Source organism: Leptidea sinapis, chromosome 12 (genome assembly GCF_905404315.1).
Source record: "Leptidea sinapis chromosome 12, ilLepSina1.1, whole genome shotgun sequence".
In the NCBI taxonomy this organism is placed as follows: Eukaryota; Metazoa; Arthropoda; class Insecta; order Lepidoptera; family Pieridae; genus Leptidea; species Leptidea sinapis.
In genome coordinates, this window is record NC_066276.1 from 3,215,573 (window position 1) to 3,233,028 (window position 17,456).

At 33.2% G+C, this 17,456-nt stretch overlaps 1 protein-coding gene across 1 annotated transcript; it reads right to left on the reverse strand.

The window, feature by feature from the left end:
* Positions 1 to 1,882: 1,882 nt before the first annotated feature.
* Positions 1,883 to 3,555, reverse strand: LOC126967065 (DNA-binding transcriptional regulator BolA). Its single transcript, XM_050811399.1, has 3 exons — positions 3,311 to 3,555; positions 3,015 to 3,226; positions 1,883 to 2,079 (listed from the first exon to the last, which is right to left on the reverse strand). The coding sequence occupies exons 1-3, from the start codon at positions 3,333 to 3,335 to the stop codon at positions 1,930 to 1,932; spliced, it is 387 nt and encodes a 128-aa protein (XP_050667356.1). The 5' UTR covers positions 3,336 to 3,555; the 3' UTR covers positions 1,883 to 1,929.
* Between the last annotated feature and the right edge of the window lie 13,901 nt (positions 3,556 to 17,456).

Sequence of the window (17,456 nt, forward strand, 5' to 3'; positions counted from 1 at the left end):
ATATTGTGAATTCAAATTTAAAAATATTTTTATTCAAAATAGGATTTAAAATCACTTATTGAACGTCAAAAACTACCACCGATTCAAAAGAGACTACCTCAGACTTGAGAAGAATGGGCGCAAGAAACTCAGTGGGCTTTTATTTTTAATATAAAATATGGATTACAATGTTATATCATACAATAAATATTTATAATTAAAGAGCCTGAGGCCGCTTTATTCCCAGTCCGTGGTGTCATTAAGAAAATCGTTTATGCTATAGTAACTTTTCCCACACAAACGTTTTTTAACAATTCTTTTAAATTTCGTAACACATTTGTTTTGTACATTTTCTGGGATCATATTGTAGAAGCATATACATCGCCCAACAAAAGACTTAATAACTCGAACCAATATAATGAATATGACCGTTTTTGATTGACAAGTACAATCAGAAATACATTGGCATAAGCACCTTAGTATTTTGAGTATTAAAGAAGTATTGAAAAAATCGCAAGTGGTCACACATTATCAAGCTGCCGGATCGTCTATAATACGCTAGTTTATTCTGATGAAATGAGTGAATCTTATGAAGAAATCCGATACATTATAATATTTTATTACCTATATAATATTAAAAAAGCGAAAATAATTTGTGTCATTTATGAACCTAATGCTACTAACAGTAAGAGTAGCACAAAGTTGATTCAACCGTTTTCAATCTGGAAATTTTGATTTTAAAGATGCACCTCGCTCCTGTCGCCCAGATAATATAATAAATAATATTACGGATAAAATGTGAGCCATTTTTGAAAAAGTGGAGCATGATTGGTTACGACATAGCTGAAAAACTGACAAAGGACAAATTGGGAATGTGTAAGCTGTTTCCCACATTCTTTTCGAGTACTACAGCAACCAAAATGGTAAAGTGTGTACTTATAAAGAAGCTTCACAAGTGATTTGAAAGTGCAATGCACATTATTCTGCATCAGTCATGATTTAGTAGGGAGTGTTTTAACTCTTATCTAACAATGCTTCATTCGCGAGTTTGTCTCGTAATGGGCTACACTGAAAACTAGCACTGTAGCATTTGCTACAGCATACGCTGAGTGGTGTCCATTTTCACATCATTGTTGATTGTATTGTTAATTATATAATTATGTTCACAAATATTACTTAACTTTAAGCGATATTGTTATGAAAATTTATTGAATTAGGCGTTACTTTGCGGAAATCCATAATTATACAAATGATATAAGTTTTCTTTAGTGTTAATTCTGCCAATATTTGTTTTTAAAACAATTTGACAAGTGTTTCGCCTCTACACGAGGCATCCTCAGGATGTGTTGTCTCGCCAAAAGGTGTATAATAAAACTTTGTAAATTAAATTGTGTGATGATGATGTGAAATAAAATATGTCTATGTCATTTCTGTGTTTAAGACTTCAGGAAAGTGTATCAAGAGACTGACCAAAGTTATATTCTGAATAATTTTAAAAATGTACCTTGGACTTTCCAGTATGAATGCACCTGGCCACAAGGCATGAACTAACCCCAAGCATGGCTAGAAGTCAATGTTCAGAACTTTATGAGAGCTGAAGAATCACACTTGTCTACCTTTGATCTGAACCTCTTGGATTACAAATTCTAGCTCAGTTTCAGAAGATAAGGCTTGCTCTAAATGACACAAAATTACAATATACCATTAAAAAACAAATGCGGTTTTAGACAAGGTATTTCTTAGATTAATATACTCCACTGTTGACTTAATATTATTTATTTTAAATCATCATTCCAATCAAATTCCACAATCAGTCTGTGAAAATGTTGCATTACAATAAACAAGCTAATCAAATTTAATCAAATATGAATAAATAGAATTAGAGAATTCTCAAACACATGGCTGTCTAAAGTTATTTATTAACTAATTTACAATTACGTAACTTCATAATCATCTTCCAAATCCACCTCTACAATTCGGACTGCTCTCTACAACTTTATCACTCTTGTCCCACTGTTCTGGTGTTTTTGCTATAATAGAGAGAGCATGCACACCACTTTGTAATTCTTCTTTGAGTATATCATTGACAAGCCGGTGCCTCTGTAGAAATACATTGATTTAATCTAATATTCATTAGCAACTTTCATAACAGACTATGTAGATCAGCTATTAAAACTATTTGGAATAAAGCTTAAATCATTTATTACAAAAGTATGAAAAAACACCATTTCACAAAATATGATTTATCTGAGTTAACTGGGGTATGATGTTCTGCAATGGAGACTTTTGGTAATCTATATTATACACAGCTTGATACATGCAGGACAGGCTGCTTTTTCAGTGACATCCGGTTGAGTTATACACTTCAAAATACAACTATCTGCTAATGTTAGTAGTAGTATAGATATTCCTTAATATTTCTTATAATTGAATATGCACCTAGGGAAATAATCTTAGAATGGATATAAACCTAGGGGGCAATATTATCATAACCTCAGGTCATGCAATTGTTAAAAAAAATCAAACTCTCAACTATCTGATGGTGTCAAAGAAACTTAAGGGAAAAAGCCTACATGGTGACATTATAGAAACTAGATATGAAAACAGGGATGTGAACATATCAGCTTGCAACTGCCCATTACTAATTAAATAACCAAATTTAATGTGTCAATATTATATTTATGGGACAAAGGTAGAAACAATTTAATCTATGTGACAGTTATTTCCATGTATTACAAAGTTCTTAAGGAAATGTGATTTTAGCAGCCATCTAGCAGCTTTTAAAGGTCATTGGTTAAAGTTACTGGCTATCTGTATAGTAAAAAGTCTAAACCAAAAGTTTTGGCAGCCCAAATTTTGAAAGAATATTTGTCTCACCTTGTCAAGTTGAATTCCATCGAACTTTTCGGATACTACATCAATTTTGGTGTCTGAGGACTTTAAAGGTCCTTACTGGCTATTTGCTTATTTGTATAGTAAAAAGTCTAAAGCTCAATTCTGGCACCCTAAATTTTTCATTAAAATATTTGTCTCACCTTGATAATTGGTAGTCCATCAAACTTTTCCGATACTACAACAACTTTGAAATGTGTTTCAGCATCCTTTGGAACATTGTGCATGAATGACTCATTTATCACCTCAAGATATTTGGTCTCTAAAGCTGACTGAAGCTTTGTTTGGATTGTTTTTGCGATAATACCGCTTAGGGACGTCATTTTTCTTAAGACTAACAAACTGATTAGTCTATCTGTTTTGTAAAGAATATAAAACATAATAATTAGTGAGTAATTATTACCTAATAGTCGTTTAAATGTTGAATGGATAAACTTACCGTGCTTAAAATTTACTAGAGACATTTAAATTGTAAACTAATATAATATATATATTTCGTATACGTTATTTTACTATGCATGAATGCATTTTCCAGTTATATTTCATAAAATATGCACTATTTATATTTGATATTTTACTTCTTTGTTTTGTTTTCAAAATTAAAAATTCAGATTAGAAATATACAATTTCTATACTTTTCGCTTGTCAGAACTCAAACCGGTTGAAGTCGTCAGACGTCAACTGGTTCGACAGTTGACTAACTAGTAACTTCATTCACGGTTCACCTCGTCTGTTGTGTAATTGTCATATTATGTCAGTCAACCAGTCAACTTCTTGGATCTCAGAGCAATTACACCGGTCAACAAAAAAAAAAAATTATGCGCATGGGGCCCCATGGGTTTTACATAATATATTCTGATTATTTAAGCACATGTATATAAAAAATTAAAATATTTGCTTTTTAAAAACTTAGAACAATTTGACTATTTCTGATTTTCGTGCCTAATGAATGCCGCTCTTCAACTTACGACATTATTAAAATGCTATTAACTGCAATTAAATATATGTAATATTGACATTTAAATTTACTTTGTGAAACGCTTATGGTTATGCTTTCCGTATTTAAATATATAAACTCATATTATAGCCATTTTTTAGAAAAAATATGCAAAATATTAGTTTCACAATTTCACATTCACAATTTTGCTATCGATGCGATAAGCATACAGTACAGTTCAGTACTATACAGAAAATATACAGCAATATACAGTAAATATTATACTACTTTAAATCAAATAGGTAGATTATATTTATTAATTACCCGATATAACTACAAATTTATATGTTCGTAAACTCTGGGGGCTGTAAAAAAATTACCATGCCCTTGTTTAAGGTATATAATATAAGAAAACCATTTTTTATTTCTATCGATTATATTATTTCATATTTTTGTGAAGGATCCACGCGGCTCTGTAAAAAAATGAAGCGTTCAAATCATTCTCTGCTTAGCTCAAAACATATTGTTTCAAATTGTTATGAGGAGGGCAAGAAAGAAAAGTTCTTTGCAGAGATGCCATGCCGACCATATTCTAAAGTTACCCTACTTATTTACAAAAGGTATAATCCAAAGTAAGCAACATATTAATGGACACCAATCATTTCTGTCTAAGTTTTATTTTTTCTGTTTTTCCTTTATTACAGTTTAGTTATTATTTCACCGGAAAATCTCATCAAAATTGGTCAGTCGTTCTGGAGATTACCCGGAATAAACAAACAAATGGGCAAAATTATTATTTTAATATTATTTTGATATTGAAACAATTTTATTAAGTTTTATATTCTTTTTTGTACAAAACATATTATTTTTTGTTTTTGAATTACAGGAATCTTCAAAGAAGTTCGAAATGATACTTTGAGTATCACTAGAAACCTTCAATCTGTTGGAGATCAACCATAAATATCAAGAGATAATGTGCCTGTAAGTACTTCTGAATCATTTTCTGCGCCGTGTATTGATGAAAGTCGTCGAAAAATACACTTCAGGAGAATATTGTAAAATAATTTTCACAACGTTTCAAATAATTAAAAGCTTTGCAACAAAAATGCAGAAGATTAAAACGCTAAATTGCATCACTAGAAAGTATTGTGAGTTAAAATCCAAAAATTAAAAACCGGCCAAGTAGTACCATTATCTATTAAAAAATCAGGTTTGTGGTGTGGGAACAAAAAATATTTAGTCTTTTAGTATTTGAGCAATAATAGAAATACGTCATCACGAAATTCAGCCGGGAACTGAAGTCCCGTTTTACCCTTTGGATACGGAAAGCTATAAAGTTAGTTTTAAAAAAGTTATCGACTTTATAAAGTGTTGAATAAACGTACATTATCAAACAGGATGTAAATACTACGCAATAAGAGGCGGGACTGCCTGGATAAAAATTGCATTTTAGTTTCCATTTTGTATGAAACGCGCAGTCATTTGACATAAGTTTCAAATAGTAGTAAATTAGAAAACAATTTTTTTTGTAATTCAACTACTGTTTTCGGTGGTGGCGAGTTCTAGCAATCTTCCATTAAGGGTGCTGTATCTGCCAACAGCCTTGAGTATCTGGGCGAAGCGAGATGTTTTGCCCGCACCTATCGGCCCCCGCTATTATTCGCTGGCCGCGCGACCGCGCTGCAATATGCTACTGGGCCAACGAGGCGTCGTGCGTGCGGGCTGATGTTGTCGAACTATCGATTGAATATTTAGGTTCAATTATACTATAGTAAAAAGGCAAAAGGCATAAAAGACATTTATTTTCTCAAAATTGATTTCTTTAGAATTCTTTTCGATGTCATTTCTTATACTACTAGATACTACTACCGCTTCGGAAACAAATGGCGCTCTGAGAGAGAAGAAGTGGCGCAAGAAACTCTCCCAGCATTTTTTTTTGCGCTCTTTTCATTTCTATCGTGTCATTTCTATCGCTACAAAATAATCACAATCTAGTCCCAGGCTGTCCGATCATTTAGATATTCAGCAGTGGAGTAATAGGATTTACGACAGAGCCATTTTTTTTATAAAACATTTAAATTTATTTATAGATAATGCCTGAACAGTGGCTGGGACTTTATTGTAGAAGTGTATACATTTACCCTTAAAGCTATTATGTATCTTATGAAGCCTACTAGAATTAGTTACAAGCAATCCCTTATTTCTAGTGTTATAATAATGAAAATCACTATTAAGAGCAAAATGGTGACGATTTTTGTGAACATATATTAAATTTTCATAAATGTACTGACAATGAACAGTCATAATATTTATTTCTTTAAATTTTTCTTTGAGAAACAGTATTGCTGTGTATTGAAAATATCGATACTGTCAATAGTTTATCGACATTATTTGGCTTCAATTATCAATTATAATATCCAATTGATAAAGGACTATTAAACTGAAACACTTTTGCGTGTCATGGCTGTCATTTTTATTAGGTAGGTACATTTTATTTCTATGGTACAACTCGGGCGAATCAACATGACACCTGGCTCAAATGTCGTTTGTGCAAGTGTGCAAAAAAGTTTTTGTTTCAATTTCGTTTCTCGTACGAAAACGAATAATATTTATATTTTTTAACGTCTTATGTCTGTATATTATTAAATAACATAGGTAGGCTTTAGGTAATAACTTGTAGTTGTTATTCGATTTATATGGAAATAAAACATAAAGATATTTAATAAAAAAAAATATAAAATATAAAATAATTATTCGTGTTATTGTTTGAGATTTATTTATTTTCCATAGTTAAAAAATTATACTTTTACTATGTTTTATTTGTACTCTATCGCTATCATTTTCATCTATTAGAAATATCTTCTTCAAGAAGAAAAGTCCAAATGTAACAAATACAACAAAAATATTAAAGAGTACAATTACACGCGTTGTAATCCTTTAAAAAATTTTTTATTTAGACAAAATCTTATCAGATAGCTAATAACAATAACCTTAGAGCGTGCGACGGTAACTGCGAAGATATCGCTTAGTGTGTTACAAGTTATAACAGTTAATATAAACTGTTACACTGTTAAAAAAACTAACCATGTTAATATTAAATGCTGTAAAGGAATAAATTCAATTATAATTTTTTAAGTTAATTGTGATCTATTATCCAAAAATCTTCAATACACTCGATAAAATAAGTGTTCGATTTGAAAATACTAAATATTTTGTTAATGTGACACTACACACAATACAGTAAACTAGAATGCCGCAGTCGCTGGTCGTACCACTTTGCTGCGGTGTATATTTGAGCGAGGCGAGGTAAACGAAGTCTGTGTACAAAAACAAAACAAAATTAATCCAAACAAAAATAATAAAAAAATTTTTTTGGAATCTGGCTCCATATATCAATCGGCTCAATTTTTAAATAAATATAAATACACAAATAAAATGAGCACTGGCACGGAAGCCTGAGGTCGTAGGTTCGAGTCCCACATCGTTCATAAAATTTTGTTTTCAAATTTTATTTGTGTATAAGAAGTGAGGGTTATCACTTTAAAAACATAACAAATTGTTTGAATATAAATAGCACATATTAATTTAGAATATTTTGTAAAACAGGTTTGTTTTTAATAATTATAATAATTGAATCGAGTTGAAATTCAAAATTCTGTCTCAACAATAGTTTTTTTTTGGAATAGGAGGACAAACGAGCGCACGGGTCACCTGTTGTTAAGTGATCACCGCCGCCCACAATCTCTTGCAGCACCAGAGGAATCACAGGACCTTTAAGGAAGGTGTGTAAAATAAACGAGTTTTCAATTAAAAAGATTTTAATATGACAGGAACAGTGAAAATATTCCATTCGCGATACTTTTAGTGCAGCCTATGTATATATAGAGTTTAATAATACGCAATACCCAATTCACAAATTAAATGTGTTTATTGCATTAAGTGTCTCTAGTTACACAAACAAAGAAAAACTTATAATTTTATCGCAAAGATATTCTATTTAAAGATTTTTTAATTACTATGTTATATCACAGAAACTGAGTTACGAAGTTGTGCGTTTCATTTTCTGTTTCATTACTTAAATCAGGATTCGCTCAATAAATCTGCTATTAATAATTGATCATTGACATAAGAGGACGTGACAATACGATTGTTTATCTGTTATCAACAACAAAATGAGAAAAGAATCGAAAATATGAATCACAAATCAACCTAAAGCCCGTCTATATCACTTTGAGCCGGGATTGTTCCCGCAAAAACGGACATAAAGCGAAAAAGATAAACGGATATTATTTGAACATGATACATCAACCGAATGGCGCAGAGAAAAACAAACTCAATAATAGATATAATATTTTCCACTATATCCATTTTTTATGAACGTAGGTATTGTTTTGTTATTTAAGTGTTCATTTTATACTGTATTATGGCTATATACTTACCTACCCAATAGAGTTGTGCATTTATTTAAAACTAGCTGATGCCCACGGCATCGTCCGCGTAGATAAAGGGTTTTTAAAAAATAATAAGCAAGTTTGGTTTTGAAGATTATCTCATGTCCTATTCTAGTTCTGGTTCTCGTATTCGCTCCCGTTCCCTACATATTATTATATGAATCTTATCTCGAGGGAGATTGCTATGGCAGACTTAGTTATAACTCATCAACGTGAATTTCAGTATTTCACAAATCCCGCGGGATCCATGGATTTTTCCGGGATAAAATGTAGCATATGTCCTTTCCCAAGCTATAGTCTATCGCTGTACCAAATTTCATCAAAATCGAAATCATAACTCGATCGATTCATTTGTCTAACTCAAGTCAATCAGTCAAATCAAACAAGTCATTAGTACTCGCATGTTTCGGATTGCTTCGGAGAACTCTGCATCATATTGTAGTGGTGTACAGTCAGACTTCAAGTATAGAGCGAGGAGGTATATCTTTTCTTCGGTAATTCCATAATAATATTTAAACACATTATTATTATGACATAATAATATAACACTAGAATAAAAAGTGTTTATAATGAATGTTTTATTAGTTTTATTTGAAATATGAAAGAAGAGTAGGTACCTATAGTGTAAAATCCGTGATATAGAGGGATTCGTAACAAAAATACTATTTTATTTTCCCTCACCACTTAAATTTTTATGTATTTCGATTAAAATTATTTATTTATCTCGACGTTTCACGTGCTTTGAAGTTGAAGCATGTGTGGTCACGGGCGACTAATAGCGACGTAGCAAGCCATGCTGGTGATGAGTCAATAGAGCCGTCAGTGTCTAAGCTATCATGTGTCACGCAAGGATCTCAGAAACGTGTTCAGCACGCTTCCAATATCCGTTCATGTCACGCTGATGTGTGGCTCACAAGTTGCGTGTCCCAGAAACGAAGCGATCACTTTATTACTAACGAGCTTTAGCAGTAACTGTTCTATTTAACTATAAGGCTTACCACCTTCTTATTCAGACTTCATTTATAAGGCTGATTGGCATGAAAATGAGAGACGAGACGAGCAGGACGTTCAGCTGGTTCGTAATTGATTCTTGAAAAACCCAAAAATTCTGAGCGGCACTACAATTGCGCTCGTCACCTTGAGACATAAGATGTTAAGTCTCATTTGCCCAGTAATTTCACTAGCTACGGCGCCCTTCAGACCGAAACACAGTAATGATTACACATTACTGCTTCAAAGCAGAAATAGGCGCCGTTGTGGTACCCATAATCTAGCCGGCTTCCTGTGCAAAGGAGCCTCCCACTGGTATCTTGGCTTGCTTATAATAATTTAAATTGAGTCTCTGTTATTATTAATTTATATTTTTTAAAAGTGATTATCCTCACTTCTGGAATTAATTACACAATTATATTTGAAAACAAAATTTATGAACGATGCGGGACTCGAACCCGCGACCTCTGCCGTTCCGTGCGAGTGCTCTTCCAACTGAGCTAACCATTCGAGTCGTAGATAAATCCTGTATGTCTTATTCAGCTCTCAGGTTGTGGCTTCATTTACAGGATCTACTTTACAGTTGATAACCTGCTCAACCCCAATATTTCCATATTAGGAAATTGACTTGAGAGGTCGCTCTTTCAATTCTAAACAATTTCTTATTTTTTAATGTTATAAACCTCACTGTTTCCAGATAGTTGGGTAACAGCCCTCTGCCAGAGATTTTTTGAAAATTATGGTCAGGGGAATTGATAATTCTTTCGCTAATCTAGATACAGTAATAGGATGAATCTCATCTACGCCTGCACCTTCGTTTATGTTTACAACTTGTTGTAGCTTCATGACTATTTTTCGTGTAATATTTACTGAGGAAATGTCAACAGTGAATGAATCCCCATCACTTCAGGTCAGGGGTGGGACAGACGCCTTAAAGTGACGTTTTCAGAAGACAAAAGTAGTGCCATCTGTTAGTTGGCCCGAAAATGAAAGCTTTGTCAGCTGTCACTCGCTTTGAAACCTTTCAACTTTTCTTTATTTGTGTCACTGCCCACTGGTCATAAAATGGCGGCTACTTCTAGCGTTTGCGCATGTATGTAGCTCTCGTGTTCCATTTTGCATATTTACACTACTAAATCTATACTTTATGTTCTATGTTGTGACAAAATTAAATAACTAACTCTACGCGCAATTTCAACATGGTAAAAAATTGCAATACCTATATTAAAAAGTAGATACATATATATAGTAGATATATAGAAAGTTATTTAATTTCGTCACAACATTAAAAATGAATTTTATAATTTTGAGCTTATATATAGTTATTTTCGGGGCCAATCTCCAGATGGCGCTAGTTTTCAAATAGACAGCTCATAGAGGGCTCTCTTTTCCCTATATGTTAATATACTCTTTGCTTCAGGTGTACTCATAGGTTCTGTTCACTTACAATACTGGTGGGAACAAACACGGAGGTAAAATAATCGTACAACATATTACTAACTGTTTCTGGGTCATTTGAGGAAATCTGTCGATAGTCATGTGAGACGGTATACCGTTATCACGCAATTTAGACTTGATAAATTCAAAAAAAAGCGAGTAAATGCTTTGATATTCTCTTAAGCTCGGTTAAAATACATATAATAGCATTTTTAGCAATTTAGCAATTTTGTAACCTAATTTTTATAAAATAGCCTGTAAGTTCCATTTGAGTGGAAATTCCTTGGAACAATAAATGTCTTAAACCACAATCAAGATATGTAATTCAATAGAAATAGGTTACTGCTTGTTTGGTATTTATACAATTATAAATACCAATAATAATAAGCACAGAATAATAACGCTTAGAACGTGAGTGAACCAAGCGAAATGAAACAGTTTTCAATGTGGTCGTTTATGACCACATACGCTTCCCGCTGCGTCAGTGTCATTCTGTCCACGTCCAGGACAATCAGCGCGAAATTTAATTGAAATATTACTAACTGTGCAGTGAAAGGGTGTCACATAGCGTCTTATAATAAAAAATTATGATAAGAAATCACATTTCACACCTAAATACTATTTCACAACTTTTATTTCAGCTAATATTATATTCGTCAAAACAGCAACATATTTTGTAAACAAAACAGACGCCATTAAAAAAATATGTTGCCAGCTATGAAAGTACTATATACCCCGAGGTCCTCCGCTGGGATAGTTTTTTGTGTTTATTGGTAGATATTGAAAGGAGCCTATAATGTACGACGCCACATGATGTTATACGTATTCAAAGTCAAATAATCTTAATTCAGTTAGGCTTAAACTAAGCGCTTTGAATAGTCACTATAAATATTTCTTTTAAATTACTGAATTTACCATATGTATGGAAAAAGTTGAGCTCGTGGGAACATTAACGGACACTCCTTTTAACCGACTTCAAAAAAGGAGGAGGTTCTCAATAAGTCCGTATGTTTTTGAAGTGAAGCTTCTTTATCGACGTATGAGAGAAGTTTTATAGGCTAACGTCACGGTTACGCGCCATTTTGTATTTTTTTTAAATACAAGATGGCCGCCGCGCAAATTTATAATATCAACGATTTTAGTTCCATGTGGCACAACAATTTTCACCGCAGCCATCTTGGATTTCAAAAATGATCCCAAATTCGTTCTCTGCACCCTCGAGAACCTCGGATACGATATCCATATTGTTGTAATCATAATATTGCACGGCGGCCATCTTGGATTTCAGAAATGTTTCCAAATTCGTTCTCTCCACCCTCGAGAACCTCGGATACGATATCCATATTGTTGAAATCATAATTTTGCACGGCGGCCATCTTGGATTTCAAAAATTATTCCAAATTCGTTCTCTGCACCCTAGAGAACTTCGGTTAGAGCTGGAAACAGCGCCTCTATCGTCTCACTTTTTCGTTTCATCGAGTTTCAAAAAAGAACGATTCTAAAGAACTTCTTTACATACTATAAAATATATTACTTCAAAAATTGTTGCAATAATAATTAAATACGCGATGTTTTTATTAAATTCTTAATTTATATTTTATTTCTTCTTTCTTTATTACATGTAATCTAGTATTTCATACAATTTACTGATTTAGGGAAATGTCTATTCACTTGCAACATTATTTGGCTGTCTGTGTGCGTGTTGGCTAGTGTAAGTATGTGACGCTCACGCACACATTAATTATAATGTTACTTCTATATTAACAGGAACTATGAATGAAACTATCGTTCTGAGCGTTATTATTCTATGTTTGTAAGCATTGTGTCCCAATTAATTTCTAACAAGCCTTTACGTAACATCTCAAAATTACTTGCATGACTTATAAGTACAAGACGCTCTTTTTTTTTATGGAATAGGAGGACAAACGAGCGTATGGGTCACCTGGTCTTAAGTGATCAACGCCGCCCACATTCCAGATGGCCACGGAATTGGCAATCACTCGAGATTTCGAGACCCAGTATTCCGATACTAGGCGAGGCTTTAAGGGAAGTGTTATCGAAGAGCGGTGATATGACAAATGGGGTTTTTTTTGTAGTAAACGCGCAAACTTGAGTCTTCTGGGGGTTAAATTGGATAAGGTTCAATTTACCCCATTCCGCAACCTTCTCGATAGAAGACACAAGTTTCTCCCGGCACTGATCGACGTTTTCCCGAGAGAGACCTGCAAGGCCCGTGTATACGGCATCACCAGTGCTGTCGTCTGCATAGCAATGTATGTTGGAGGTGTCCAACATATCATTGATATGCAGAAGAAACACCGTGGGAGATAGCACACAGCCTTGGGGCACTCTAGCGTTTGCTCTTTCTCTTTTAAAAATCCAGTTTGAGATAATGTAAGAGTGATTACCAAAAATTTATAGTGGGCATCTTCGACTGTAAGTGGAAAAGGTGAAGCTACAACTTCACATTCAGAGTTAGTTAAAACCAAGACAAGTATAATATTCTTATTCACACTGAAACAACCATTGCTTTGGAACAACACCGATAAGTTCATAAAATCCAATAACAATATAGCCTTCCTATCATTATTTTTATTAAATTTTAAATTATTATTTTCATCAAAAAACCAGCTTATATTGGATATATTAAAGTCCCCTAATTGCTTAATTTAAATACTTAACTTACTTAATATATACAGGGCGTATCACTTTAACCAGTGGGTGGCTCCGTTGCACCGGATGCCGGCTAGATTTTGGGTACCACAACGGCGCCTATTTCTGCTGTGAAGCAGTAATGTGTAAGCATTACTGTGTTTCGGTCCAAAAGACTTGACATCATGTGTCAAGTTGACGAGCGCAGTTGTAGTGCGGCTCAAAATTTTTGGATTTTTCAACAATTTTGAGCAGCACTGCATTGTAATGGGCAGGGCGTATTAATTACCTTCAGCTGAAGGTCCTGCACGTCTCGTCTCTTATTATATTTTTTTTTCTTTATTCATTTAGGGGCTTTTATACGTAAATACATGTCAACCCCATTATAATCTAAGGACATTAAAAAAACAAAAGAAAAACAATATTCTTAACTTAACAAACTAAAAAAAAGTTAATAAAAGGAAAAGCAAGTTATACCTACAGTGTTCAACAAATAAGACTTATGGATTCAAACAGACTCATGGCATACTTAGATGCAGGACGGGCAAGTATATTTACAAACATGCCCGCATCAAATCTGTTCAAACCCATAAATCCTACAATTTTGTCTCTACTAGACTGAAATCGGACACATTCATTTAATAAGTGCTTAACATCCTCAATTGTTCCACATGAATCACATAGAGGTGACTCCGCAATTTTCATTAAAAATTTAAACTTATTCAAAGGCTTGTGTCCTAATCTCAGTCTGTGAGCAATAAAAATCAACATCCTTTTAATCTATACATTATAAAACCACGGTATATGAGGAGGTGCTGCAATTTAACTGCAAATTTCTTACCAAATTCCTTTTTCTAAAGATCTACGATCAAAGTACTCTCCCCATAAATCTTGACATTTCCTTTTATATTTTGGTAAGAATTAAGTAAAATCTGGTTTAATATACATCTTTTTACCCACACGGAAGGCTAATGCTTCTTTAGCCAGTCTGTCAACCTCCTCATTGCCCCGTAAACCAATATGCGATGTAACCCATTGTAATCTAAGTTCTTTTTTATTTCTATTATTAAAATCCAAAATCTTTGAGAGTATAACATAAGCTATCGAGACACCTCTGCACCCAGAGGCGCATCGAGCTATATGTTGTAATGCTTTCTTACTATCAGTGCAGATTAAGACCTTTTATATGGCAGATTTTGTACATAATTAAGTGCTTCAGAGATAGCAATTAGTTCCAAAGACATGATTGATACATTAGTGTTCACCTTAAAACAATTATTGAAATAGTCAGCTACAAAATATGTCATCATAATGTAAATCATAAAAAGCATCATAACCATCTTTAACACTTTTGGATCCATCGGTAAACCAGGTGTATATGGGCGCAAATCGCCACCTACCGTCAATTGTTTGCAACTATTGATATTTATGTTTTAGTTTATCGTTAAAATGAATATATTATTATAAATATATCTGATATATATAAGATTTAAATACAAATAGCTATTTGTAAACATAAAACTGTTATTTATTAAGGTCTAACTAATTTAATAGACACTGTTTTGACTGTTTGAATTGTTTGAAGATGTTTGATGTTTCATTTATTGTTAAAATACTTAATTGAATGTGTAATGTGTTCAAATTAATTTGTATTAGAATTAATATCGTTATTCTGTATCAAACTTTATTATTTTATGCAATAAGTCTTTCTTAATTGTATTTCGAAACTTGCTTGCAGCGCCATCTTCTTACTTCGTAATGTTTGTTCAAATTAAATGAATAAACTATTATACAGGGTGGACCAAAAGTCCGTTTACATTTGAATCGGTTGCCGCGTCTAGCAGCGGCGGCGGAGGGGGGTGAAAGGGTTACGCATTGCAAGAGGGGCCAATGGGAATTTAGAACCATGGCGTCGTTTAGCGGTAGTCAACGTGCATTTTGTGTACGCGAGTACTATCGAAACAACGATTCTGCGACCTTAGCTCAACGAAAGTTTTGCAATCATTACAAGATACGACACAAAAATCAAGCTCCATCAGGTGTGTTAATTAAAAAATGGGTGCTCAAGTTTGAGAAGACGGGTTCAACAATGGATTTACGTCGATCTGGCCGGCCTAGAACGTCGAGGGACCCCGAAAACGTGGAGCGAGTATAATCGTCTGTTCGTGACCAACCTGGACTATCAACTCGAAAGCGGTCTGCTGTCCTTAACGTGCCAAGATAATGATGTATTAAACCGCATCCAAATGGTGCAGGAATGCCTCAGGACCATGCCACTAGGTTGCAGTTTGCGAACGAAATGGTAGAGCGATTCACCAGTTTTACAAACATTTTTTTCTCAACAAGGCACACTTCCACCTAAATGGGCATGTTAATAGACAAAATTGTCGTTATTGTAGTGACACTATGTCATGGTGATCATAAACCCCTGCATTCCAGCCAACCAACCCAGTAACTCTTGACGAATTAAAGGATCGTATTCGCACAGAAATCCAAAACATCTCAACAGAAACATGTAAAGCTGTCATCGAAAATTTCTGCTCTAGATTGCAGCAATGCCAGAATAATGAAGGATTGCATATGGATGATGTGATTTTTAAGAAATAAATTCCCCTTTTGTTTACTATCGAAAACAATAAATAATATTGATCTACTGTACTTAGTTTTTTTTTAATCATCATTCCAATTATAAACAGACTTTTGGTCCACCCTGTATAAATCATTTGAATTTATATAAATTCACTAAAACATTTATTGAGCTGTATTTAGGAATTATTTTACAATACCTAATTTTATTTGTGTTTTAAAAGAAGTTGTATCTACTCTGTTTCATCTATTGTACGGAAGCTATAAAAGCGGTTATTTAAAGACTTATTATGTAAAGACTGTTCATATCTATACTAGCAGTTGTGCTTCAATAAACTGAGAAATTCTTAGTGTTGTATTTCTTCATGATTCCAGGGATTCAAGGAAACCATGGCGTAACGCCGACATGTACCATTCATGATATTTGTCTGAAATTTCTTTGATTATATTGAATTTTAAATATGTGGAATCATAAAACTATTTGGATACTTTCAAACTATTCAAATTAACACATATAGTAATATCAGCCAGGTATCATAATACCGCTGACCCAAGAATTTAAGTTAAACATTTCTAATTGACCTGACGAAGCAATATCATCCATACTTATCTCAATTCTTGTTGTAATCAATAATGGTAAGTATCTTTTTATTAGTCCAATATCGGTTGGTACACAACTCTCTCAATTCATCCAGTAACAGGCTTGTGACTATGTTTGACGACAATGCTGACTTTAAGTTATATTTTTTTCCCAAATAAAAAGATAACGTTCGTCTAGTTATTAGTCACTTTTTCTCACAAAACAATATGAATATGAACCATTCAACCAGATCGAAGTAGCTACAAGTATAGCCCGTGCCAATAAAGAAACGAAATCTAAAATGTCGGCCACTAATGATGATTCGCTCTCACTCTCACATGTAACATCACCTATCTGCCACTCATATTTCGCTGTCATCGCCTGTATTGCCGCCATTTTAGATTCGTTTCATTATTGGCACGGGTTATAACTTATAAGCATAGTGTGAGTTATATCCGTTACCATCCCGTTACATTAAAATGCTGCGAGAGTTGTTATACTCTGACCACATTAGGTATGAAAATGACTATTAAAATTACAAAGATTACCAGCCATATTGAACAGTAATAAAATACCGTCTTTTTGGTATTTTACTATATATTAGGTATTTTTTATTTTGTAATTAAACACTTATTATTTGTTTCCCTAACTATCTTTCAAACAATTCTCAATAATAGGTTTAATTTTATGTAGTCATAATATTGTAAATATAGCTAAAAGATATGTTTTGTTTGAATAAAATATGTATTCTCAATTGGTTATTGCAAACTTGAAAATTATTTTTGTATATTTTTTTATCTCTGGTTTTAGTTTTTCACTCACTTTTAGATTTATAAAGTAATGAAAAGCGAAATTAGCATGCAGTGTTTACTTTTAAATGATTTTTCATATCCTGTGTATGTAATTTAAATAGATAATTTTTTTTTTTATGTAAAACGGCTGGTACACCAAT

Bases quoted from the DNA above. Each gene is read 5' to 3' on its own strand.
- LOC126967065 (XM_050811399.1), bottom strand. From the start codon at position 3,335: ATGTCTCTAGTAAATTTTAAGCACG. The intron at 3,227-3,310 runs GTAAGTTTATCC...TTTACAAAACAG, and splicing joins TCTAGTAAATTTTAAGCACG to ATAGACTAATCAGTTTGTTA. The intron at 2,080-3,014 runs GTGAGACAAATA...GTATTTCTACAG, and splicing joins ATGGACTACCAATTATCAAG to AGGCACCGGCTTGTCAATGA.